We start from the raw sequence: 27,187 nt of genomic DNA, 5'->3' as shown, positions 1-27,187 counted from the left end.
TGCCATCTCTGGTGAGTTTAACAGTGGAGGCACTGAAGATCCGCAGGGCTCGCGGAGGCATCCAGGGGCACCTCTGGAGAGCAGGGCTCCAAGGGAAGAGCTGCTCCTGGGACCCATGCGCGTGCCTTTTCCCATCCCTTGGCAGTGGCGAGGACCCGGCGAGTGCCAGCCTCACAGCAGGATGCCAGAGGAGCCCCTGTCCTGCTCCCTGTCCCCAAGAGCAGCTTGTGCTTTGGGGTGTTTGCTAGAGAATCCTGCTTCCTCCAGGGCTCACTTCCCAAGGGGTTCATGGAAGTGACGAGGAGCAGAAACGCCCTTTGCTCCCAGCTGTGTCCCACCCACAGCAGGAACCTGCTGTACTTCAAGTGTCGGGACACAGATGTGTCGTGGTACGCAGGTGGGATGGAAGGATGCTCCAGGATCAGCAATGCCAGGGTGTCCCTGTCCCAGGATCAGCAATGCCAGAGTGTCCCTGTCCCAGGATCAGCAATGCCAGGGTGTTCCTGTCCCAGGATCAGCAATGCCAGGGAGTTCCTGTGCCAGGATCAGCATCACAGGGAGTTCCTGCGCCAGAATCAGCAATGCCAGGGTGTCCCTCTGCAGGGATCAGCATCACCAGGGTGTTCCTGTCCCAGGATCAGCACCACCAGGGTGTTCCTGTCCCAGGATCAGCAATGCCAGGGTGTCCCTGTGCCAGGATCAGCAATGCCAGGGTGTCCCTGTCCCAGGATCAGCAATGCCAGGGTGTTCCTGTGCCAGGATCAGCACCACCAGGGTGTTCCTGTGCCAGGATCAGCAATGCCAGGGTGTTCCTGTGCCAGGATCAGCAATGCCAGGGTGTTCCTGCCCCAGGATCAGCACCACCAGGGTGTTCCTGTGCCAGGATCAGCAATGCCAGGGTGTTCCTGTGCCAGGATCAGCAATGCCAGGGTGTTCCTGTCCCAGGATCAGCACCACCAGGGTGTTCCTGTGCCAGGATCAGCAATGCCAGGGTGTTCCTGTCCCAGGATCAGCAATGCCAGGGTGTTCCTGCCCCAGGATCAGCACCACCAGGGTGTTCCTGTGCCAGGATCAGCAATGCCAGGGTGTTCCTGTGCCAGGATCAGCAATGCCAGGGTGTTCCTGTCCCAGGATCAGCAATGCCAGGGTGTTCCTGCCCCAGGATCAGCACCACCAGGGTGTCCCTGTCCCAGGATCAGCAATGCCAGGGTGTTCCTGTCCCAGGATCAGCACCACCAGGGTGTTCCTGTGCCAGGATCAGCACCACCAGGGTGTTCCTGTGCCAGGATCAGCACCACCAGGGTGTCCCTGTGCCAGGATCAGCAATGCCCAGGTGTTCCTGTCCCAGGATCAGCAATGCCCGGGTGTTCCTGTGCCAGGATCAGCAATGCCAGGGTGTTCCTGTACCAGGATCAGCACCACCAGGGTGTCCTTGCCCCAGGATCAGCAATGCCAGGGTGTTCCTGTGCCAGGATCAGCACCACCAGGGTGTTCCTGTGCCAGGATCAGCAATGCCAGGGTGTTCCTGTACCAGGATCAGCACCACCAGGGTGTCCTTGCCCCAGGATCAGCAATGCCAGGGTGTTCCTGTGCCAGGATCCGCACCACCAGGGTGTTCCTGTACCAGGATCAGCACCACCAGGGTGTCCTTGTCCCAGGATCAGCAATGCCAGGGTGTTCTTGTGCCAGGATCAGCACCACCAGGGTGTCCCGGCCCCAGGATCAGCAATGCCAGAGTGTCCCTGCCCCAGGATCAGCACCACCAGGGTGTTCCTGTCCCAGGATCAGCAATGCCAGGGTGTTCCTGTGCCAGGATCAGCACCACCAGGGTGTTCCTGTGCCAGGATCAGCAATGCCAGGGTGTTCCTGTGCCAGGATCAGCCCCACCAGGGTGTCCTTGCCCCAGGATCAGTGACACTCTGTTGGTACCATTTGCCATCAATGCTGCATCAGAGAAGTTTGCCTGAATTTCCCATTCTAACAGCATTCCTATGAAAATGTTTCTTCCAGTTTCTTCCTCTTGCTTACTTTTTTTTTTTTTTTAATGTATTTCAAATCTGCCCCGGTGTGACTTCAAGGAAATTCCCCAGATCTCAAGGAACTGCCCTCTCCCGTGCAGACCTGGGCAAGCCCTGCTCCTGCGCTCCTGATTCCCCACCTGTTGGACCAGTATGATTGGAGAGGCCCTGCCCCAGTGTTTGTGGCTTCATTCATGTTTATAAACTACCCTGAGATCTGAGAAAAAGGATTTACGAGTGCAAAATAATAAGTTGCTAAACAGTTTCTAACCTCGTAAACACATAATTTCAAATTCAAGGAGACACAGAGGAGGGCAAGATCGCACAAGTGGACTTGGGAGCAGTTGCCATCATCCATCCTGGGAGCTCCAGCTGCACAATTCCCTCCACTGCTGCAAGCCCAGCCTCGTGTTTGGTCACTAACTGAGAAAAAGCCTTTCTAAAGATGTTTTTAACATTGTAAAAATGGGAAATTCATTTGTTTTTTAGCTGCCCTCCTCCTCCTTTTGTTTCTGCCTTTGTGTTGTATTCACGCGGCGTGAGGGAAAAGCTTCCTGGAAATATGAACTGAAATGTGGGAATCCATTCAGCTGGGTTTGACTTTGTTCCTTTAAGTCACACAAACCACAGCAAACGTGTTTGTTGTGGGGCCACTGACTGCAGCAGAAAATCCAAACAATTGCGCAGCTGAGCTGGGATCCCGTGGCTCCATTCCTCCTCCCACTTGTGGACCTGCAGTGGGAAAGCTGGAATTGTTGGGCAGGCAGCCTGAGAGCCAGAGCCACAGAGCCACTGAGGGAATGAGGGATGGGTGAGGAAATCAGGAGTTATTCATGGGCCACTTTGCAAACAGGGTGATTAATAATAATTCATTTTGCTGCACTGGCAGCGGGGCGCCCAGAGAAGCTGTGGCTGCCCCATCCCTGGGAGTGTTTCAGGCCAGGCTGGATGGGCTTGGAGCAACCTGGGATAGTGGAAGGTGTCCCTGCCCATGGCAGGGGATGGACTTTAATGTCCCTTCCAACCCAAACCATTCTGGAATTCTCTGATAACCAGAGGCAGCAGTGGCTTGGTGGCCACAGCCTGCTCTGCTGGCCACCCTGGGCTTCCCCGTCCTGGGAAACTGGGAAATGCTCTCCCTCAGCCCCCGGAGTCCTTCGAGCATTCATTTCCCCTCCGTTGGCTGCTGCTCCCTGGGCTTTCCACCCTGCAAAGGCAGAAGCTTCCCTAGCCCTGAGCAGAGCCAGTCTCCAGGTGCAGTTTCCTTGGGGAGCGTTTGGAGGCTCCTTCCAGCACTGCCAGGAATCCTGTCTCAGTCAGCAGGAGTCCCTCCCGCCTGTGGGGATGCACCTGCCCCTGGATGCTCCTCGGCAGGGCCAGGGCTGCCAGCTGTCCCTGGGTGCTCCTGGGTGGCCAGCTGGCAGCAGAGCTCCCTCCCAGCAGCGGGCTGCTGCCCAGGGTCGTGCTGTTCAGTATGTGAACGGCAGGCACCATGGTCACAGCTCCATCTGACCGATGAGCCCTCATAAGAGCCTCTGTCCCGCTTCCTCTTCCATCCCGGGCCTGGGATGCTGGGGATGGAGCACGGAGCTGGCAAAGGCTCCGTGGCTCCCCGTGGCCACGGATGCTGCGGGGAAATGCCGAACAAACAGCGTGGACAAGCAGCTGCCACCTCCAGAGCTGCAGCCAGCCCTCACACCCCATTAGGCCACGGACCAAGAGCATAAATCTGGTGGTTTGGCCACTGGCAGTTTTCATTTTTCTACTGAAAAGGCTTCTGGCATTTGTTAAAAAAGGGGAGGAAAAATAGCAGAGGGAAGGGGGCCAAAGGATCTGAGGACTTGTTTAAATAATGGAAAAGCTGCTGCTGCTGGTTTTGTTTATGTCATCAAAAAAGGGCACAGCTTTGAAGTTACTCATGAGCAACCACAGTGTTGGCTTATAAAAGCAGCAGAGCTGTGATGCTGCTGGGTTTGCACCTTCCCAGAGCAGAGCATCCAGGAGTGACAGCATCCAAGCAGGCTGTTCCTCACTCCCTGCTTCCAGCCCAGGGCTGCTGGCCTCAGAGCGAGCTGATGTGTTTTTATTTCTAATATATAAAAAGCAAGAATCTTAATATTTCTCTCCCCCAAAATATTTATTGTGCTACAGTTTCTTCCTATCTCATGGAATGCCACGGGAAATCCAATCAAGGACACCTGTCCTGGCTGTCCCCAAGCCACATCCTCCTGCTCTGACACCTCCTCCAGCTACCAGGACTAGTAAATTGATTTTTAAAAACATTTTACTATGTTCTGTAGCATTAAACCCTGAGGTGATTCTGTTATAATTCTATAATTCACAGACATTTGCACATGATAGATCTTATTTTCTGTTTCCTGAGTCATCCTCCATTCTCCCTGATCCAATCTCCAGCCAGTGAGCAACTCCCAGAGAATGCAGTCCTGCAGTCCTAGTCTGGCTCACCTTTATTTCCAAATAAATCCAAGCTGGATTATATACCCAGGAAAAGAAAAAGTGTGGAAAAGCCAGATGGGGGCTTCCCCTGCTGCTGTCCTGCCACTGATTCAGCCAGGCCAGGGACAGGGGAGGTTTCTCTGTGCTGTCACTGCCAGAGAAAGTGTGGATGTGTAAAAACCTGATCTAGACCTGTTGGCATTGTCAAATAATTCCTGTTTAACCACTTCTGGTTAAACACTGCCTGGGTCATTTGAATACTTGTACCTGCACCTCCCTGCCTCTCACTCGTGTGGAAGCTCAAACTGTTCTCTCTTGCCAGAATCTTGGGAAAATCACGGAATCCTGGGATGGTTTGGGTTGGGAGGGAGCCTAAAGCCAATCCAGTGCCACCCCTGCCATGGCAGGGACACCTCCCACCGTCCCAGGCTGCTCCAGCCCAGCCTTGGGCACTGCCAGGGATCGAGGAGAGGAGAGGAGAGGAGAGGAGAGGAGAGGAGAGGAGAGGAGAGGAGAGGAGAGGAGAGGAGAGGAGAGGAGAGGAGAGGAGAGGAGAGGAGAGGAGAGGAGCTGCTGGTGCCTGCTGGGCTGACCGGGATCTGCTGTCGGAACTGGCCAAAAATGTACAGCAAAAAAAGGAACAGTTTTCTGTTGTAAACCAGCTCTGTGGGCAAAGCAGCACAGGCTCTCTCCCCTTTGCATCTCACTGCTTCCAAATCCTGCTGTGGGCTGCTCTCTGGGCAGGATCTGTCTCTGCCAGGAGAAAATTCCCTGATGGCCACACAGCTCTATCCCTCCTGCTTCCCACTCTGAAATGGCAGTGCCGGAGCAATCCTGGGGTTCCAGGGGCTGAGCAGTTCTGGGGTTCCAGGGGATGAGCAATCCTGGGGTTCCAGGGGCTGGAGCAATCCTGGGGTCCCAGGGGCTGGGCAGTTCTGGGGTTCCAGGGGATGAGCAGTTCTGGGGTTCCAGGGGCTGGAGCAATCCTGGGGTTCCAGGGGATGAGCAGTTCTGGGGTTCCAGGGGCTGAGCAGTTTTGTGGTCCCAGGGGCTGAGCAATCCTGGGCTTCCAGGGGATGAGCAGTTCTGGGGTCCCAGGGGCTGAGCAATCCTGGGGTTCCAGGGGCTGAGCAGTTTTGTGGTCCCAGGGGCTGAGCAATCCTGGGGTTCCAGGGGCTGAGCAGTTCTGGGGTTCCAGGAGCTGAGCAGTTTTGTGGTTCCAGGGGCTGAGCAGTTCTGGGGTCCCAGGGGCTGGGCAGGGCTGGGGTCCCAGGGGCTGAGCAGTTCTGGGGTCCCAGGGGCTGGGCAGGGCCTGGGTCCCAGGGGCTGAGCAGTTCTGGGGTTCCAGGGGATGAGCAGTTTTGTGGTCCCAGGGGCTGAGAAATCCTGGGGTTCCAGGGGCTGGAGCAGTTCAGGGGTCCCAGGGGCGGTGCAGTCCAGCTGGGTCACTTTTGTCCTTGTGGTGCCCATTGGTGATGGGAGTGGCTCATGGAAGGCTGCCAGAAGCACTGCACTGCTCCCGAGGGGGTTTCTGGTGGCTTCATTAACACCGGTGCTAATGATTGCTGTGGTGGGCAGTTCAGGCACGGCAGCTTATCTCAGTTCTGCTGGGTGGGTTCAGGACAGGACAGGGCCCCAGTGACCAGGCAGGTGCCACCAGTGCCACCTCCCAAAGCCCAGCAGGATGACATGGCCATGCTCCATGGTCCTTTCCATGAGCAAAGAAAACTCAGTCGAAAAAGCTGGAGAACGTCACTGGCTGCATTCTACATCTGTTACATCTCAGGATAATTTATTTTAACCTCTGAAGATACAAGGGAAAATATGTGAAGGAGATGGAGACGTGCCAGTATTTCCAGTTCATTACAAGCAAAGAACTGTTGCTTATAGCACTTTTTTTGGAGCAGAGAGCAGTCTGGTTTTAAATCCCTCAAGCAATGAGGAATCACGTCCCCACCAATGGAAATGGTTCTTCAGCAAAGAGTTTACTAATTAGAAGAGTTTCAGTTTGAAACCGAGTCTAAATTTCCTCCCCTTCCATAATGTTGTGTCTGCTTTCTGCGGGCATTGCTGCGTCCCTGCAGCGGGGTCACCCAAACGTCTCCCCTGCTGTCAGGGAGGGAAGCCCGAGCTGGAGGGATTTGGGATGCAGGGCCGGGACACTGGGAACTGGGATTGTCATGCAGGATGCTCCGACCGCTGGGTTTTGGGGTTTCTATTGCTCCTGTAGAAAAGCAGTGCTGCGGCTGAGAGGCAGAGCGAGGCCGAGCAGAAGTGACGGATCCGCGTTCCGGCCGCGCTGGGGACTGGCACGGCACGTGCCACCCACCCCTGGTGGCACCGGGGACGGCGGCACCGGTGGGTGCTGCTGGGCGGGCTGCGACAGACGCCCGTGCCCCGTGAGAGGTGACAGCGGAGTCCCTGTGACCCCACACAGCCCCGCTCCTGCAGCAAACCCCAGCGAAGCCAGCCTGGCCCTCCTCAGCTGCAGCACCACCGGGACACAGCTGCGCTAAAAGGCTTTCCGCACGCTCCGCGCGCGTGGGAGAAGGACTGAAGGATTTGGGCACACAGGGACTTGCTCCGCAGGGACTGAAGGATTTGGGCACACAGGGACTTGCTCCGCAGGGACTGAAGGATTTGGGCACCCAGGGACTTGCTCCGCAGGGACTGAAGGATTTGGGCACAAAGGGACTTGCTCCGCAGGGACTGAAGGATTTGGGCACACAGGGACTTGCTCTGCAGGGACTGAAGGATTTGGGCACCCAGGGACTTGCTCCGCAGGGACTGAAGGATTTGGGCACACAGGGACTTGCTCCGCAGGGACTGAAGGATTTGGGCACACAGGGACTTGCTCCGCAGGGACTGAAGGATTTGGGCACCCAGGGACTTGCTCCGCAGGGACTGAAGGATTTGGGCACACAGGGACTTGCTCCGCAGGGACTGAAGGATATGGGCACAAAGGGACTTGCTCCGCAGGGACTGAAGGATTTGGGCACACAGGGACTTGCTCCGCAGGGACTGAAGGATTTGGGCACCCAGGAACTTGCTCTGCAGGGACTGAAGGATTTGGGCACCCAAGGACTTGCTCTGCAGGGACTAAAGGATTTGGGCACCCAGGGACTTGCTCCGCAGGGACTGAAGGATTTGGGCACACAGGGACTTGCTCCGCAGGGACTGAAGGATCTGGGCACACAGGGACTTGCTCCGCAGGGACTGAAGGATTTGGGCACACAGGGACTTGCTCCGCAGGGACTGAAGGATTTGGGCACACAGGGACTTGCTCCGCAGGGACTGAAGGATTTGGGCACACAGGGACATCCCCAGCTGGGCAGGTCTGCCCACGAGCCTGCTGTGCACTGAGCTGAGACGACCCCAGACACGAACAGAGAAGCAGCTGTGCCTGCAGACGACACTGTGGAAGCAGATCTGTATGAGTGTTACCAAGATTAGGGCTTAATTAAATTCCTGCAAGATTTTTGGGTCTTCATAAATTTCCTTTGAGCTCTCTGCCAACTAGGATATGCTCGCTGGCTTTGGAATATGAAAGCAAGTGTTGTTGTGTTTTGCAAATATATTTTATAATGCATGCAAGTGCTGACTATGCAGAAGTCTCCCAGGTTTCCACGATTAACAAAATTACAGAAGCACAAAGGGTAGCAGTTCTTCTTGTTTTTGACTATCCCTTAAAAACAAGAGATGGATCAAAGTATCCTGTGATTAAGTTCATTAATCACACCCACACCATGAAAAAACATCGACTCTTCTGAACCCACTTCTGGCAGAGGGAGGGCCTGAGCAGTTGGCCAGGGTGGATTCTGCTGTGGGTTGGGTGTTTATTTACTTGTTTTTCCCAAACAAGGCGCTGGCTGGGGTGGCATGGCCAGGGGGCAGGGATGTCTCTGGCCAGGGGCAGAGGGTGGGCGAGGAGAGGCCGATCCCTGCCCGGCCCTCCAGGGCTCGGGATGCACAAAAACCTCTGCTGCTTCCAGCCCACTTGGAAGCAAATCCCCAAGGGCAGGGGTTGAGCTGCAGGGGCAGGGGGCGGGCACGGGGATACCTGTCCTGACCACAGCAGAGGATGGATGGGCAGCAGTGCACTGGAAAACCCCTGCAGGGAGCGGGCTTCCCTCGTGTGTGCTCCTCTAGGGTTTGTGTCTTCCTTGCTTTTAATCCCGTGCTTGTCCTTGTCAGCACAGCCCGGCTGATCCGACACGCAGGGCTCTTATCTGAGTATCTGATAAGGGAGAGCCTGGAGGGGGACACGGCGGCTCGCCCCCTCGATCCCCCCTCGCCTGCAATGTGCTGCAAACGTGCGCTCTGGGACTCGGAGCAATCTGGAGAGACGCGTGTTAAAGCACTCGGAAAATTCAGCAGCACGCTGTAACCACGATCCCAGGCGGGCAGAGCAGAGGATTCCGGTCACAGCCCTGTCCCTGCAAGCAGCACCTGGCTGCAGGGGCTGTGCTCTGCTTCTCCGAGGGATGGAGCTGCAGGAGCTCCCAGCCAGCAGGAGACCGCCTCAACCCCCGCAGCACACAAGTGTCACCTGCTGTAGTTAGCAAAAACCAGCTTTTGTTCAATGCCTGCTGCTGAAGTGGACACTGAGAGGGGCTCGTCCTTGTGAGGGTCCTCCCCGTCCTGCAGACACAGAGTGAGCAGCCCTGGGCTCTCACCGAGGGCATCCCAGGATGTCCCGTCCATCCCTGGATGTCCCGTCCATCCCATGATGTCCCGTCCATCCCTGGCTGTCCCGTCCATCCCAGGATGTCCCGTCCATCCCTGGCTGTCCCGTCATTCCCAGGATGTTCCATCCATCCCGGGCTGTCCCGTCCATCCCATGATGTCCCGTCCATCCCAGGCTGTCCCGTCCATCCCATGATGTCCCGTCCATCCCTGGCTGTCCCGTCCATCCCGGACTGTCCCGTCCACCCCGGGCTGTCCCGTCCATCCCGGGATGTCCTGTCCATCCCGGGCTGTCCCGTCCATCCCATGATGTCCCATCCATCCCGGGCTGTCCCGTCCATCCCTGGCTGTCCCGTCCATCCCTGGCTGTCCCGTCCATCCCGGGCTGTCCCGTCCATCCCTGGCTGTCCCATCCATCCCAGGATGTCCCATCCATCCCGGGATGTCCTGTCCATCCCTGGATGTCCCGTCCATCCCTGGCTGTCCCGTCCATCCCAGGCTGTCCCGTCCATCCCGGGCTGTCCTGTCCATCCCGGACTGTCCCGTCCATCCCATGATGTCCCGTCCATCCCGGGCTGTCCCGTCCATCCCTGGATGTCCCGTCCATCCCTGGCTGTCCCATCCATCCCGGGATGTCCCATCCATCCCATGATGTCCCGTCCATCCCATGATGTCCCGTCCATCCCTGGCTGTCCCGTCCATCCCAGGATGTCCTGTCCATCCCGGGCTGTCCCGTCCATCCCAGCACGGAGCAGGCTGGCCCCTGGGCCTCATCCTGCTCTTTCCTAAACCAGCCACGGGTGCTGCGTGCCAGGGGGGCCCAGTCCTTGTGAAGACACTGAGGATGAGAATTTTGTCCGTGCTGAAGGAACTTCTCCAGCTCATCCTCACGGGTTTAACCACAGCCAGAGAGGAAAACCCCCAAACCGGGGTGGATTCGCACCAAACTGCAAATACTCTGCACAGGGAGGGCGTGCCGTGGCATTGCACCACTGTCACCCCTCTGGATCCGCCTTCGCCAGGTGCAAATGAAACTTTGACAGGGATTTTTCGGAACCTGACGGAATGCAGGGGCAGGGAGCACAGCTGAAATCCCTGTGCCAGCAGGGAAGGGGTTATAGTGATGATCCAGCAGCTCCACGTGGAACAAAGCTGGCGTTTCAGGGGCAAGACAATGGATTGTATTTTGTGCCTCCATTTCAGTCATCCAGTTGGCACCGAGGCTGAGGTCACCCATCCAGTCGTGCACTGCAGCATCTCTGTTCTGGCCAGCAGGGAGAAGCCAGACAAAGAGGAGCTGAGTCGGCAGGAACAACGGGGCAGCAATCAGGGATGGACACGGGCTCAGTGGCTCCCAGCTAATGCCACTGCACTCCAGCCCGGGACACTGCAAATCCCTCTGAATAAGCGTTTTCCCTGCCACACATCCTAGCACTTTGCACGGCCACTGGTCACACTCAATTCCTGCCCCGCTTCCCCAGCAATAATTAGGGGCTTGGCCTGGTTTTGTGGCTGAGTGATGTGATTGGCACTGCAAGCGTGCAGGCTGCGGCCAGAGGATGCAGCCACTGCTCCCCATCTGTAAATATTTGCTCTAGCAACAGCTCCATTTCCTTTGAAGCATTTAAAAAGGTGGCAGGGCTTACGTGGAGGCACCTGCGGGCACGTGGCTCACACACACACCGGGCACACACAGCACGCACGGCTGGGCTTAGCCTGGGCTTCATGCCGGGCTTAGGCTGGGCTTTGTGCTGTGCAGAGAAGAGGCTCAATTTGTCACCCTGGCCTGTTTTCTGGGAAATGAGCTTTAATTATGTTACCAATGACTGGGAAACCTGAGCTCTCTGCTGTGCAGCGGCGCTGCGAGTTCCTCTGCTTGTGCAGAGGTGCAGACGTGGAATCCCAGACTGGCTTGGGTTGGAGGGGACCTTAAATCCCATCCCGTGCCACCCCATGCCATGGGCAGGGACACCTCCCACTGTCCCAGGCTGCTCCAAGCTCAGGCTGCTCCAGCCTGGCCTTGGGCACAGCCAGGGACCCAGGGCAGCCCCAGCTGCTCTGGGAATTCCAGCCCAGCCAGAAATTCCCAGTTCCCAATATCCCACCCATCCCTGCCCTCTGGCAGTGGGAGCCATTCCCTGGGTCCTGTCCCTCCATCCCTTGTCCCCAGTCCCTCTCCAGCTCTCCTGGAGCCCTTCAGGCCCTGCAAGGGGCTCTGAGCTCTGCCTGGAGCCTTCCCTTCTCCAGGGGAACATTCCCAGGGCTCTGAGCTCTGCCTGGAGCCTTCCCTTCTCCAGGGGAACATTCCCAGGGCTCTGAGCTCTGCCTGGAGCCTTCCCTTCTCCAGGGGAACATTCCCAGGGCTCTGAGCTCTGCCTGGAGCCTTCCCTTCTCCAGGGGAACATTCCCAGGGCTCTGAGCTCTGCCTGGAGCCTTCCCTTCTCCAGGGGAACATTCCCAGGGCTCTGAGCTCTGCCTGGAGCCAGGCTGAACTTTCCCCCAGCTCTCCAGCCCGCTCCATCTCCACTGCTCCTTCAGCATTGCACCACCAGCGCTGCTCCATCACCACTGATTCATCTCCACTGCTCTGCCACCTCTGCTGGGTGCAGCTGCCCACACAGAAGTGCCCTAAGGCAGGGGGTGCCCTGCAGCTGCCCACAAACCCCCTCCAACCCCCACCACCAGCGTTCTGGAGGGTTTGGTTGTGCCTTTCCCAGGCCACGCTGGTGCCCTGGCAGTGCCACCACAGCACAGAGCTGTGCCGCGGGCCAGAAGGTGACAGGGGTTTGGGAGGTTCTGTGCCTGGAACCTCCAGGCCCTCCCAGCTGGCTGCTGACAGAAGTTATTCAAGGTGCAGCAGGTCTGCCTCACGCTCCTGCATCCCACAGCCTTTCCCTCTTGGCTGGGTTCAGCCAAAGGGAGCCAGTCTGCCCCTGCTCCACGAGGCAGTAAATAATTCAGTGAACTGCTGTTCTCCTTGTCTGGAACAGGAGTCGAGATGTTCAGAGCTGCTTGGAAAGGGGAAATGTTTGTTTTACGGGGAAGCCTGCATCGTTGGCCTTTTGTTTAATTTAGCATGAAACGGAATCTTGCAGGTCCCTGGAGAAGAGAAGCTCTGGGGTGACCTAATTGTGGTTTTCCAGTGCCTGAGCCTGGAGGACAGATGGGAACAGACTTTGGGCAAGGGCCTGGGGTGACAGGACACAGGGAATGGCTTCATACTTCATGCCCCAGTGTCCCTGGAGCATCCCAGGAGCAGCAGTTACATGGCACCTGTGGGCTGAGGGGGGATCTCAGCTCTGCTGGGAGCTCTCACCATGGAAAGACATCACTAAAGGGAGCCGGTGATATTGGAAAACGGGATTGAAAGGTCTGGAAAAGGTGTTTCCAGTGTCTGCACAACTCCTGCGCTGGCAAATCCCCCCTCTCCCTCTGCCTTGCTGGGAGGCAAATGTTGTTAATCAGCCCTGTACATTGAGATCCATATTTTTCTCGTGAGTTCTGAAACCCATTTAGGGCCTCTAAACAGCTTCTATCAGCTGAGAAAAAAAAATCAAATTAATTTTATTCCTCCTGCCTGAGCATCCCAGGGAGCTCTTTGTGGAGAGCCTTTGGTGGGAACACAGTGGGGACTCGTGGGGCGTTGGCGAGCGAGGCCCACGTGGAAGCGCCCGGCGCTGTCCTCCTGCCACGGGGACAAGGGCTGCCATTGTCCCTGCTGGCCTTTGGAGCCACGGGCCAGCTGAGGGCTGAGCTCCAGCCCCTCCGTTCCGCAGGGAAAGCAGGGAGAGGCATCTTTTGGCCCTTGTTCCAGTCAGCGTCTCCTCCAGCCTCTGTCTCCATCTCGGTGCTGCTCTGCTCTCACATTGCAGCGTTATTAAATATTGACTCCTTCCCCAGCCCTCTTTTCTGCTCCATTATCTCACTTTCCTCAGCATTTGCCATTCCTGGCCTTGCTGGGAATTCCGAGGCTGTGTTTTGTCTGCCTGCCTTCCTGCCGAGAAATGGTGAAGGAGCTCCCGGCCAGGCTGAGTCCCACCAGGAAATAACCCCAGCTGCTGTTGGGTCTGCTCAGCAGTGATGGCATCCAGGGAGATGTCCTTCAACTCCAGGTGCTCATCTTCACACCCCAGTGCTCCTTGGGCATTCTCCATCCCAGCTTTGCATCTTGTTTTCAACTCAGTTGACACCTGGAGGGATGTTCAGCCTGGAGAAGGCTCCAGGCAGAGCTCAGAGCCCTTCCAGAGCCCAGAGGGGCTCCAGGAGAGCTGGAGAGGGACTGGGGTCAAGGCAGGGAGGGCAGGGTTAGGTGGGACCCTGGTAACAGCACCACACTTGGCTCTGCTGGAGCTGCATCTGATCCACACCAGTGTTGGAAGTGATGCCCAAGGACATCAGCAGGGCCAGAGCAGGGCACGAGGAAATCAGGTCCAAAGTTGATCATTTAATTTCCAGCACACAGAGAAAATTGAGAGGGCTGGATAGAAGTGAACCTAAGAACTCGCTGTGCTGGGACTGAGCACTTCCACCCTGCAGCTTCTGCAGAAGCTCATTTTCCTTGAGAAGGCTGTCCTCAGAAAGCAGCCTGTCATTTTTATGTATTTTTTTTCATTTATTACAGAAAAGCCCCTCTCCTCGGCAAGCTCAGCATTCACAAACGGCAGTCAGTAACCTCTCGTGAAGTGAGCACTGCTCAGCTCAGGGATGGACTTTATGGGTGCTCTGCATCTTTATTATGAGTGAAAAATCCTTGGCCACTGCTGAGCAGAGTCTGGCTATTTATTAAAGCCTCTCCAGCTTTTATCAGATCAACTTCACTGAAATGGCAGCTCAGGATCCATCTGGAAGTGCTGAGCATCAGGGAAAATGAGGGTTCACAAATCAGTCTGTTCCCTTCAAAGGTTCTTCTCTAGATAAAGAAGTACAGAGTGGTTCAGGGGATTTTAGGAATGACTCAGCCCCAGACTTCCAGCTCTTTATGTGAGATTTTGGTGACAAACGGAGCAGCTGGGTCAGGGGAATTTAGGAGTGACTCGGCCATAACTTCCAGCTCGTTATGGGGAGATTTTGGTGACAAACAGACCTTGAGGAAAGGCTGAGAAATCTCATTCTCCAGTGAAATTCCACACAGCTCATGGCAGGGAGCCCTTGCAAAGCTGGTATGGCCATTAACCCCGGGGCAGACCAAGAATTCCCTGGTGGCATCACCCGCCGTGAATCACCCAGGTGCCTGGGATGAGCTCTGGGAACTGCACATTGTGTGGCTGCTTCTTTTATTTGAATAAATAAATGTGAAAACAAAGGTCTTGTTTATTAGTTTTTATCCCAGAATAATTTCTTTACATTGCACGAGCCAGCCAAGTCCCTTTTTTTACTTACCCACACTAATTTTGGCATTTGCAAATGTCGACATCCCAGTTAGAGACAGCAACAAATTGCTTAAAAATCATCTCATCCTTTAAAAGAATTCTTTTCTTTGCTCTGCTGCATTGATGTTAAGTGCTCGCTGTGTGTAAGGATGCCTAAATTCATTAAAATTTTTGCAAGGCCGGTTTTGACCTCAATATGCCTCATAGCAGGATTTAGAGCTGCCTTTGACTCCTTGCTGAAACCCAGGAATCCAGTTTATCCTGCAATTTCCCCAACCTGTCCCAGGTATTTGTGGCCAGCAGCATCTCCCTGTCCCCGGAGGTCTCCCAGTGTCCAGAGGGACTTAAAACTGCTGAGGAGATTCAGGGAATCCCGGAATATGCTGAGTTGGAAGGGATCCACAAGGATCATCAGGAAACTGTTGAGTGCTTGCATGGTGGGAATTACTGACTGGGAAAATCCTGGGATTCCTCACACTGCAGTGAGTTTGTCATCACAGGCAATGAAAATCCCTGCTGGGAGAGAGAAGGATCCTCTGCTGGGGACTGTCTTCAGTCACTGTTCCCTGCCCTCCTGTTATCAGCAGTACTCTAACGCTGCCTTATCTCACAGCACTGTTGTGAAGCTTAATTAACTAATTAATCTTTCAAAGAATTGTGATAGTCTTAGATAAAAGACACGGGGGCAAAGTATCTATTACCGCTTCCTTCGCCATCGACAGCAACGTGGTTATTAACTCCCGAGGGTTCAAACCTTTGTTTACCAAGGATATTGCAAGATTTCCAGGCTTTTAACAAAGCAGTTTATGAAATTCTGAGCTGTTCCTGTGGCCTGCAGAGCGGGAAATGCACACCTTTGGCATCACTCGGGGTGCCAGGCCACGTCCTGATGCTCTGTGGGCAAGGCGGGGAGCGAGCCAGGACAAGGTGTTCCTCCCCATCCCAGCTATGGATGTATGACATCTTTTTTTTTTAATTGGAGCGAGCACATTTAATTAGTAGTGGGTTTAGAGCTCACAGGGAGAAAAGCTGCCTGTCACTTCCATGGATTTCCCCTGCAGGACTGCGTGTGCTGCCACACAGGATTCCCAGCACGTCGCTTCTGCGGCACTTCCTAAGCCGTGCCTCTGGCACGACCCTGATCCCAGAGAATGGAAATTAAGGAATGGTCATTTTCCAAACTGTGATGCTTATCCTTTTGCTTTTCTCTCCAAAGTAATCTCCACGTGGATAGTTTCCATGGCCAGGAGGAGAGGCAGCAGCACGAGTGCTGTCGTGAAGGTGAGAGCTAAGTGAAAATTGTTCTTCCCCGGAAGGATAATGGGATGCCAATAGGGGACAGCGGGATATGGATTGGTGGGGCTGACAGGAGGGAATGAGGTCTTGGATTTGGGATTAAGCCAGACGTAAGTGAGGACAGCACAGTCACCAAATGGGCTGGTGGCATCTGCCAGGGTCAGGGTTCCAGGCTCCTGTTTCCTGTGCAGCCCTGCATTCCTGGGATGCGGAAGCTCTGCCTTGGAGACAACTTGCAGGGAACGCTGAAGAAATGGGGGATAACACCTGAGGAACGGGCAGGTTTGTTTTGATATGCTGGGGAGGATGAGCCTCCTGAGTACACCCGGGCGTCTTCAGCTCGGGTACGGATGTGTCGGGGCGGTGAATTCACGGGGGTCAGTCCCCCGTTTGTCCTGATTTCAGTCACTCGGGATAAGGGCTGGGGCGACCAAGTCCTTGGGCACCTACAGCCTTTTTGGCGAGCAGCAGGACCACGGCTTTCCATAGCAAAGGTCTAGAGTTAATCACAGCATCACCGAGTCCCAGACAGCTTTGGATTTGAAGGAACCTTAAAGCCCACCCAGTGCCACCCCTGCCATGGCAGGGACAGCTCCCCCTGTCCCAGGCCGCTCCAAGCCCCGTCCCACCTGGCCCTGGGCACTGCCCGGGATCCAGGGGCAGCCACAGCTGCTCTGGGCAGCCTGTGCCAGGGCCTGCCCACCCTGCCAGGCAAGGATTTCTGCCGAATCTCCGCTCTCCCCCTAGCCCTCGCTGTAAACCGTTCCCTGTGGCCACTCACTCCCGGCCGGCGCCGGCGCGGCCGCCGAGGCAAAATGGAGGCGGCGGGGGCTCCCCCACCCCTCTCCCCCATTTCCCCCCTCTTTTCCACCCTCTTCCAGGCATTCCCAGCCCTCGCCCGCGTCCCTCCCCCGGCCGGCGGCGGGACTACGAGTCCCATGGCGCCGCGGGCCGGGGGCGGAGCGGGGCTTTGTGCGGGCGGCATGCGGGGGAGCCGCAGCCGGGGCTGGAGCCGGAGCCGGAGCGAGCCCGCCCCGGGGGGAGGAGGGCGAGGGCGGCGAGCCATGACGGGCGGCGGCGCGGCGGAGCGCCCGCGGTGGTAGAGGGCGAGCGCGGGGCGCGGAGCCCGCCCGGCGCGGGGCGCGGAGCAGCGCGGAGCGGCCGCCATGGGCAACGCGGGGAGCGTGGACGCGCAGCAGACGGAGCTGAGGGCGCACAGCGTCCCCCTGAAGCTGCCCATGCCCGAGCCCGGAGAGCTGGAGGAGCGCTTCGCCGTGGTGCTGGTGAGCGCCGGCCCCCATTGTCTGCGGGCAGCGCGGAGGGGCCGCCGGGGAGGAGCGCGGCGGGGGCAGGGGGGAGCGGCGCAAAGTTGGCTCGGGAGCCGCGGCCGGGCACAGGTGGGCTCGGCGGGGCGGTGCCGCCCGCGGGACGGGGCCGCGGCTCTTTGTCTCGGCAGCCCCCCGAGGGCCGCCGTGCCCCGGCCCGGGCGGCTCCCGGGGCCGGGGCGGGCAGCGGCGGCGGAGCGCAGCCCGCGGGGAGCGGAGCGGAGCGGGAGCGGCTCCGCCGGGGACGCTCCGCGGACGCCGGCTCTGCTCCGCCGAGGACAGCCGCTCCCGTGGCCCCCGGGGCGCCTCCGGCTTTCTCCTCCGGGGGACGCCGCCGTCCTGTTCCCCCGGGACGGCCCGGTCCTGTCCCCCCCGCCCGGGGACACCCCGGTCCTTCTCCCCCGGACCATCCCGGGGTTTTCATTTCAGCGGCACGGACGGGTCGCTGTGTGAGATCAGCTCTCGGGGAAGGGCTGAGCCTTCCCTGGGCAAAGCTCCCGCTGCCTTTGGGGTACCCAGGCAGCGCGGCTCCGTGGTCGCGCCCCATCTCTTTTCTGCCGTGCTTTTTATTTTTTTATTTTTTATTTTTTTCCTTGGAGCCACGTTCGCGTGTGGAACGGGAGCTGGGGGAGGAGGGCGAGCGGCTCCATGTGCGTGCCATGCCCTGCGCTCGCCGTAATGCCACGGGAAGCCCGGAGCTGCCGGGGTAATTCCCGTCTCGCATCCCAGAGCCGCCCCCCCGCTCCCTGAAGCGCTCCCGGCGCTGGGCGAGGATTCACAACTGGTGTGTGTTGGGGATTATTTCTGGTTAGACCCAATTAGATTATCATGTCTAAGAAAAGAATAAGCCTATTCAGTCAGGAACCCCCACTGACGAGCCAAATGGCGAGTGAGATGTTACGATTATTAGGCACAGTGCAGAAAAGCCCGGTGTCGCGTTGCTCTTGTCGGGGAAAGCCGGGGTCGTGTTGGGGATGGGAGATGCTCCCACAGGCAGCACATGGCTCACAATCCAGTCTGGGTTCATCTGTGACTACCAGAAGGGCTCCTGGCTCCGTCAGCCTGCGTGGTCTGCGGGAGGATATCGGTGGGTTTGGGTTAGGGCATGGTGATGGATGGGGTCTGTAAAAGGCAGAGACGTCATTTGGGGCAGCCTTCGAAACGCGTAAGGTAAATACGGGAGATAACAGCACCCAGCCTGTCATTTCCTGAGGTGCTGGGGAGGTTTTAGAAGATGGACTTCAGTTAAGGCTGGGAGGATGGGTGCTGCAGCTTTGCTGGAGGGAGAGGCTGGCCATGCAGGTGGGCAGTCGGTACAGATGTGGTGGGGGATGATTTTCCCCCGCCTTGAGCTCTTCTCCCACTGGGGGAAGCTGCGAGATGGGAGTCAAACAGCCCCGAAAATCACCTTCATGCTGTTCTTGCAGCCAGCCAGGGATGGCTGGTGTTGCTGCAGCTTCAGGGAAATCTCTGACCAGTTCGTGAAAGAATAAACTGCTGGGCTGTGATTATTTTGTTTTCTCTGTGGCTCTGAGGGGGAGATGACTGTGCCACTGGTCAAACCCCAGAATGGGGTAGGCTGGAGAAGTGCAGGGATTAACGAGAAAGGAATGATTAGGGGAAAAACCATGAGGAATATTTTCTGTGGGGAGAGAGGATTAGTCAGGAGATGGGAGCCTGAAGAAGGGGATGCTGAAGGTTATAAGACTAAATCTCACCTTCCTTATGTGCTGTCTTAAGAAATTAGCCTGGCACAGGCGTTGCTGGCACGCTCAGAGCCCTGGTGAGGTCCCGAGGGCTGTGCTGACAATACCAATTTCCATATCTCTGCTGAAATTCCCAAGGCTGAATTGGACGTTGATGAACACAGTGAGTGGCTGTGTGCAGGTCTCCCTCCTCACACTGGGGGGGTTGTGCCCGCTCCTGTGTGGGAGAGGTCCCTCCTGTGTGTTTGGAAGTTTTGTTCTCTTCCCTCGTGCAGAGCAGGGAGCCCTGGCCCTCCAAACCACGAGGAGAGCACACGTGGCCATGATTTCACCATGAGTGCCATGACACCAACTGGTTTATCTTTTCCACCTCAAACACGCTGTCCTGAGCGGCTCCAGCATCTCTGGAGTCCCTTCAGCGAGGGGATGCAGTGCCTGGAGGTGATGGATGTGTGCCAGCTTCTGTTTGCTGGGCTCTCAGAGGATTTTGTGTTGAGAAGGGGCTCTGGTGGGGTGGTTTGGCCACCTCAAACACACCCCTGGTCACCTCAAACACACCCCATGTCACCTCAAACACACACCTGGTCACCTCAAACACACACCTGGTCACGTTGTACACACACTGTCACCTCCCTGCCTCCTGACCCTCCTCGAGGTGCATAAATTGCAGGAGATGATGGGCACTGCTCCAGGTCACGTTTTTTTGGGTGAAGTTCTCAGATCTGTGCTCCCTGTGCCCTCGGTGTTCCTGAGGTGTCCCGAGCCACCGGAGGAACAGGGATGCCACTGGCTGTGTCCCTGCTCGTGGTCTGGTGGGCAGTAATCTGGGTTTTCCCCGTGGGTCTGTGTCTCCTGGTGCTGTTTTTGGCACTGCTGTAGGAAATGTGCTGCCGTGGTTCGTGTGTTGAGCCTGTGCTGGTGGGGACTGGGCTCTGCGTGTGTGTTCCAGGACGATGCGTTTGTTGGGATGAACTTCAAGGAGGAAAATGTGCAGGACAACCCAAGAGAGATCCAGGTTCCAGTCCGTAAGCCGGGTGTTGTTCCTTCCATCCTTCAAGCTGATGGGAATTCTCCCCTTTTCCTGTGGAATGATTCCCTTCCTCTCAGGGTTACATGAGAATGTGAACTCCAGGGAAGCAGTGGTGTGGTTTTGCCACCAGGTTCCCACTTTGGCTGTGCTGGGTCTCAGCTCTGGCTCTGAGCTTCCCAGCACTGGCACATCCCCTCGGGAACGTCCCAGCCGTGTCCCTTCCCCAGTGCTCTCTTCTCCTCGGCTGTGTGGGATCTTTCCCTACTCACTCGTGGGCATAAATCCGGAATTCTGCTGCCCACCCCATGTCTGCTCAGGGCAAACCCCAGTGCAGCAGCCCAGGGGTGCCAGAGGCATCCACAGACGCGGCGGCACCGGAGCTGGGAGCTGCGGGAGCCGATCCCAGATTTCCAGCTCCTGCAGCAGGGTGGTCTCCCTGCACCCGGCACGGGGCTGCACGTTTGCAGATGCCACGTGGTTTGGAGGAAGCAGCCAGGCCGGGCTTGGCAGGGGAAATCGCTGCCTAATGAGCTGTGATTGACATAATTTGACTGCTGGATTACAAATCTGCGGTGAGGTTAACAGGAAATATCCTCTTCCCCCTCCCAGTGGGGTTTGGGTGCACAAAGGGCTCCTCTGTGCCCGCTGCTGTGGGATGGAGGGCTTGGCCAGAGGGTGAGGGAGGTGTTCCTGCCATCCCCAGGTGAGGCACCTGCCTGTTCCTGCTTTGCCCACAGGAGCATCTCCCTTCTGCTGGAATTCCCTTCTTGCCCCTGGATTTTGTCCGAGCGTCGTTTTCCATCCCGGGGAAGGCAGCTTGAGTGTCTCCTGCTGAAGAATTTGGAAGCTCAGTGTGAAAACTCTTAATGTTTCCCAGCTGTTCCCCTTCCTCATTGTCTATCAGATATACTGGGCATTGTTTTATAAAATATATATGTATTTTAAACCATATGTATGGTTTAGGGTCTGCAAATCATTACGGAGCACGAGGGGGCTGCAGGAGATATCTGTGGGACAGGATCAGCCTCCCTGCTTTGGTGGGGCACTGGATTCCTTGTTGTGATCCCTAAATTTAACAGGATTCCCTTGGGATGGATTTGAGTTGAGATCCTGAAACACCTGATGCAGGTGGGGGTGGTACTGGGAGGTGAGAGACACTAAGGTGGCTTCAGGAATCTTCAGGAAAATGGGATTTCTAGAATGCAGATCCCAAACAGACCTGTGGGGTTTCCTTGTTCAGGCCTCAGCTCTGACAGGCTCCTGCCACTGGGGATTTTCCTCAAGGTCTCGTGAAGTGATTGGGGCAGTGACCCTTTGGCTTGAAGAAACAGCCTCATAAATCCCATGGTTAGATATTTATATTTCAGGGGGTTTAAATGGGCAGCAGTGCTGGGTGGTGACGCTTCTGCCCAGCTGCTTTGTCAGTCAGGGGGTGGCATTTGTAAGTTTTTCCACCCAGACATCACAGGAGAACATTTTTGCAGAACTGATTTTTTCCTTTTGAGTGTCTGGAATAGGAGGGTACTGTGGTGGGTATTTAGCTGGTGGTAACCCTGCTAAAATTAATTTCAACTCCTGGAAACCTGGAAGACTTCTAAAATGGCTGGGCTGATGCAGATGCATGTTTTTTTCGGTGTACCATTTTTCCATGCCAAATAATCCCATTACTGTGGATGATGGTGGAGGGATGAACCCTCCAAATTACACATTAAGTTTTGTTTAAGGTGAACAGCAGCAGGTCAAGCAAACTCTCTGCCTTTACCTTTAACCTGCCCCATCCTCTTTCCTCAGAGAACTGAAGCTTTATCAGACATCTCTGTCGACTTCCTTAACCTTGTGTGCGAGATCAAGGGGTTTTTGTGATTTTTGTTTTGTCTGCATGAGCAAGGTCGTGCCAGAGTTGGCCCTGAGGTGTGAAATGGTCTCTGCTGAACTACTCTATGCCATGGGTGATGCTGAAGAAAGCACCGAGAGGCACAAGATGAAATCCAGAGTTTACAAGGCGATCTGAAATAAATCAGTGGCTCTTGAGTAGTTTCTGATTGGTGATTGAATGACTTGAAGCCACGGGTGGCTGCCCCTGCCTTTCATTTTAAAATCACTTCAGCTTTTCCTGCTGCACGAGGAGGTATTAAAGTGCACGGAAACTTCTCCCCCTGAACGGCAAAACTCAGCAGATAACAAACCCCAACCAAAATGTTTGATTTCCTCCTGTGTTTGCAGAAGTACATTGCTGGTTTTACTGTATTTTGGGACTGTTGGATTGTTTGTGAATCATCCAGGCGACTTCTTAAAGACTCCAGCCCCTTTTGGAGTTAAACTTCAGTGTGCAGGTGTGCATGGGAATTACCAGGCCCGTCCTGTGTTTGTGTGGCTGCTTTGGAGAAGGGGAGTGGTTTTCCCTGCTGGGATTTTGGGTTTTTCCCTGCTGGGATTTTGGGTTTTTCCCTGCTGGAATTGCGGGTGCTCCTTCCAGCTGCAGAAGGGATTGGGCTGCTGTTCCATGTGGGGTCAGCACCACCCCTGCTTCCACAGGGTCCAGGCAGTTTCCTGCTCTCATTCTGAGTCCAGCAGCTGCTGAAGAAATGATTTTTTCATCCCAGTCTGTCAGAAGAAGTTCGGGGTGAATGGGCCTGCAGGAGTAGCTGGTTTTATCTTCCTCCTCATTTCATGCTCGGGATCCATCCTAAAATGAAACCAACCTTTGACATTCACTTTCTGCTTTTAGTTTGTTCACTGAGAGGCAAACCTTGTGCCATGCCTGCCCTTCCCCCCCAAACACACTTTGGAGCTTTCTGTTCATCTTTTCCAGGCTGTTGCTGTTCTTCCAGCAGGGTAGCTGGGAAGGGGGAACGAGCAGAGCCCAGTGCTCCTTTGGAGGTGGGAAATCCCTGGGGCTGGTTGCAGTTTTGCTTTTGCTTTCCTTCGCTGACCCGGCCGTGGTTTGTGACGCCGGCTTTGGGTGGTGGCAGTGGGGAGGGCTCTCCGGGCAGGTTTGTGCTCCAGGGCCACCAGCGCTGCTGTGCCCAGCTGGAAGGGCTGGCACTGGTGCCCACTGCGGATTGAGGGCACAGGGAATGGGAAATCCCTTGGGCTGTGCTGCCGCTTCTGCCGAGTTGTTGTCGGGCTCGGTGACGTCCAGCAGGAGAGTTTGGTGCCACTTTTGCACAAAAACCATTCCAGGCTGCTCCAAGCCCCGTCTACCCTGGCTTTGGATGCTTCCAGGGACTGGGGCAGCCACAGCTTCTCTGGGAATTCCAGCCCAGGGCCACCCCACCCTCCCAGGGGGGAGTTCCTTCCCAGTATCCCACAAACCTGGGAGATGGCAAGGGCGGCCCTGGGGGCTCCTGCTGCCATCACCAGCCCCTTCTGCCCCTGGACCACCAGGACAGAACCTCTGAAAGGGCAGGAGGCCAGAGTGACAGGATTCCAGCACGGCCTGGCTTGGAAGGGACTATAAATCCCATCCCATCCATGGCCACCTCCCACTGTCCCAGGCTGCTCCAAGCCCCGTCCAGCCTGGCCTGGGACACTGCCAGGGAGCCAGGGGCAGCGTCTCTGGGAACAGCCCAGATTTCTGGGATTCTGTGATCCACAGCCAGCCCTGCCTCTCTGCTGGGCTGGCCTGGGTCTGGCAGGGCAGGCTGGCACCCGGCTGTGCCCGCAGGAGCCCGTGTTGGAGCCCTGGCACCGTGACCTCGCTCTGCGCTCCCCAGCACGAGCCCATGAATTATGCACAACATGCTAATGCAGCAGCACTTCAGCACCAGCTTATTTTTAAGCATCTGGGCTGCCTCTTGGCTTTGAATGAAGCGCTTTCTGATCAGGATCCAAACACTTCCCCGTGCAGGAAGGCAGGCACGAGAAGGGCTTGGTTTTCCTGCTCCCCTTCCGTGTCCTCGGAAGGTGTGGGGACAGCTGGAGGCTGGAGCTGTGGCTCTGGAGGGCTTTTTCTGCCTCTGCTGGGAGGTGTAAATGGGATTTTTCTTTGGTAAGCAGAAGATTAGAGTTTAAAGCCAGCAGAGCAGTTTGCAGTGTGCTTGCAGGCGCTGCTGGTGATCTGGACTTCCGTGGTGGGCAGCGGGCAGCCGCATTTGAGACAAACTCAGCTGAATGATTGTTTTCTTTGTTTGGAAGAGTCCATTTGGGAATTCGGTATGGGAAGAAAGTGACACCAACTCGTTCCATTTGATTTATATTTGGGTTAGAGAAAATCTCTACCCTGGGGCCAAAGGGCTCAGGCTGGTCAGGTAACAGCACCTGGAGCTGCTGGTGCTTAAAAAGTGGGAATTTCCCATTTATCACATCCTGGTTTCAGCTCTGGAGGGTTGAGCAGGTTTCCATCCCTTCGTGTGCTCACAGCAGGTGGCCCAAGGGTTGTGCTCTTGCCCACAAGAGGTGGTTGCTGGGAAATGCCAGTTAGTTCTGCTCCAGCTTAGGCTGGATTTCAGGGAAAGGCTCGTCCCCCACGGGGTGCTGGGCACTGAGAGCTCCAGGAGCTCCAGGAGCATTTGGACAGCGCTCCCAGGGACGCCCAGGGTGGGATTTTATTGTACATGCAGGTGAACCCGGTGGGAAGAAATGTCTGACTCCAGTCCAGAAGGCTGAATGATTTCTTTATTGTAACTATGCTATAACACATTAATATTCTATTTAAAGGGCATACTAAAACCACAAACCTACTTGTTCTAACTTCCAAATCTAACTCCTCACAACTGGTGCCCCTCTCTGAGAGTGCAGCCACAGGTGGGTTGGATTGGCCATCAGCTCAAACCATCCTCACCAGACTCCAACCAAGCCATCACCCCAGGTGAACAATTCTCCAAACACATTCCACATGGGAAAAACAAGGAGCAGGAATAGAAATTGTTTTCTCTTTCTTCTCTCTGTGCTCCTCTATGAAAAATCCTGAAAGGGAGAAGAATGTCCCTGCGACAGGATTTTGGGATTTAGGATCCATGATCCTGTGGGTCCCTTCCAGCTCAGGAGATCCCCTGCTCCTGTGGTCTGTGGCTGGTGAGAGGTCTGTGATGTTTTCTCTCACAGCTCTGCCCCTGACCCGCTCCGTCGTTCCCAGTGCCCAGAATTCCGTATGGATATACCGGAAAGCACAAGCATCCACCTGCCCCGGCTTTGCCTCTTCCTGAAACACCTTGCTCCAGTGTTTCGTGGCAGAGAGACTTGGCTGATGTATAAGTGGTGTATGCTGGGCTCTCAGTAACATATTGCAGAGCCCAGCGTGTGCTGGGTTCCAGCTCAGGCCGGGCTCTCTCTAACAAAACAGGCGTTTGTCTGCGGGGACTGCGCAGCCTTAAACACACATTTGGGGAGGATATTCATAAAGCACCAGAATAGGGGCATTGTCCTGGCAGTGAATGCTCCTCACATGCGGGCTGGGCCGTGCTGGACCTCCAGGGCTCTCCCTCAGCTCTGGAGAGCGGCCGTGTGTCCTGGGTCAGGAGCTGGGGACACCTCGGCACGGGAACTGGGAGCTGCCCTGGGAACTGGGACAGCACTCCCAGGCCAGGGCTGGGCCCCAGGGAGGGATCCCGTGGCAGGAAGATCCACAGGAAAGCTCCCAGAGGTTGTGACTTCCCTCGTCACGTTGCCTGAGCAGCGTGGAGCGGGGTTAACCATGGACAGGACACGGGAATGGCTTCCCAGAGGGCTGGGATGGATGGGATTTGGGGATTTTGGGAAGGAATTCCTGGCTGGGAGCAGGGGCAGGAGTTGGAATGGATTTCCCAGAGAAGCTGTGGCTGCCTCTGGACCCCTGGAGCTGTTCCAGAACAGCTTGCAGCAGTCTGGGACAGCAGAAGGTGTCCCTGCCCATGGCTGGGGTGGCACTGGATGATCCTTCATGTCCTTTCCACCTGAAACCGCTCCGGAATTCTGTAGCTCCTTTCAGAGGTTGTGTCCTGGTGGTCCAGGGGCAGAAGGGGTTGGTGATGGCAGCAGGAGCCCCCAGGGCTGCCCCTGGTGTCCCAGAAGTTTGTGGGCAGCTCCCCACGTGGGTGTTGGCCGAGGGCAGGAGTTGCTCCAGGACAGAATATTCTTGAGCCTTCCAGAATCATATGAAGAGATTTTAGATTTTGTAGTGTGTATCTGGCTGTTGTGAGACATACCTTAAAAAGTACAAAAATTGTTTTTTCCCCTCTTTTTCTATTTAATATATATTGTTTGGCCAGAAATCCTTTACTATAAAAGGACTTTGGGCAGCTCTAGTGTACATCTGTTCCTTGTTTGTCTGCAGAATGACTGCACAGTGGAGGCCAAAGGCAGAGAATAGAGGGTTGTACAAATTGGCAAAGTTGCTGAGGTCTTTCAGAAGCCAGCAATTACAATGAAGAAGCAAATTGTTCAATGCAGAAATCCTGGTTGTTCATCCGTCCAGCATCCTGGCATGTCCCCCCCCGTGGCTCCCCTTGTCCTGCTTTCCAGAGGTCAGACAAATATCCCGGATATCCCAAATATCCCAGTCCCACCTGGGCCAGGCTTGGGGCTGGCTGGGTGGCACCGTTATCCAGAGGGCCTGGCAAGGGATGGAAGTGGCTCGGCTGAGTTCATACAGCACTTTTCTGAGCGAGGTTCCCAATGATTTACTGTGTTTGGGAGTGCTTCAAAGGCCTCTCTGCCCAGCTCTGAGCCTTGCAAGTGCAGATGATCAAATAAATTAACTATCACAAATATTTAACTTAAAGCCTGCTCAAACAGGAGCTTTGATGTTGAGTGTGCGTGGGGGAGCCTCTGTGTGGCTGTGCACTCTCCCAGGGATAGTGGGTGAACACTGAATTTGTCTCTTCTCTCAGATGCAAGAAGCCTAAAACTGGAAATGTAAATGATAATTAATTGCATTTATTATTCCCCCTCCGTGGGCAGCAGGTTGGGATACAGCACTGCGTGGCACTGGGATGAACTATGGCACAAAGAGTTTTCCTGGGAAGCTGATGGAAAACGGATTGAGCAGGGCAGTCACACTTTTTGAGGACTGTAGCGTTGGCTGTGCCATCCCTACAAAAATCTTTGGCTCAGGGGTGATTTTTCATGGCACTGGTGCCAGGTGTTGCTTGGTGGCCACAACTCTCCAGGTGACTGGAGTCCATTTGATGTCGGGATAATTATTCATGGACTGAGCCAGGAGTGTTGGGTAATTAATTTAATCCTTGTGTGATGCAGCTGCTTGCAGGTAGCTGGGCTGGATGGCTGTGAGTTGTTGGCTAAAAACTGCAGTAGTCTGGGAGTTGTCAGAGCTTCCCAGTGATCTGCTCGCTTGGAATTGTGTCTGAGAGCTCAGCTCCGC

General features: G+C 55.8%; 2 protein-coding genes across 9 annotated transcripts in view; one reads left to right on the top strand and one right to left on the bottom strand.

Moving 5' to 3' along the window:
- STAM2 (signal transducing adaptor molecule 2) overlaps nt 1-20,274 on the bottom strand; it is a 53,983-nt gene extending 33,709 nt beyond the window's left edge. Inside the window, exon 1 of the mRNA XM_068195076.1 lies at nt 20,271-20,274. The gene's annotated coding sequence lies outside the window, so the exon portion shown is untranslated. The remainder of the gene's footprint in view (nt 1-20,270) is intronic.
- The window catches only part of FMNL2 (formin like 2), a 119,497-nt gene continuing 109,107 nt past the window's right edge, over nt 16,798-27,187 (top strand). For 4 of the 8 annotated variants that reach the window (XM_068195067.1, XM_068195064.1, XM_068195061.1 and 1 more), the window contains exon 1: nt 16,798-17,109. In XM_068195067.1, the coding sequence (XP_068051168.1) occupies nt 16,993-17,109 (117 nt within the window). In that variant the 5' untranslated portion in view covers nt 16,798-16,992. The remainder of the gene's footprint in view (nt 17,110-27,187) is intronic. The other 4 variants (XM_068195066.1, XM_068195068.1, XM_068195062.1 and 1 more) reach the window with 1 other exon arrangement.

This window comes from Anomalospiza imberbis, chromosome 7 (assembly GCF_031753505.1).
Source record: "Anomalospiza imberbis isolate Cuckoo-Finch-1a 21T00152 chromosome 7, ASM3175350v1, whole genome shotgun sequence".
Taxonomy (NCBI): Eukaryota; Metazoa; Chordata; class Aves; order Passeriformes; family Viduidae; genus Anomalospiza; species Anomalospiza imberbis.
Note: the sequence above shows the minus strand (reverse complement) of the source record. Positions and strands in the feature narration are given on the sequence as shown.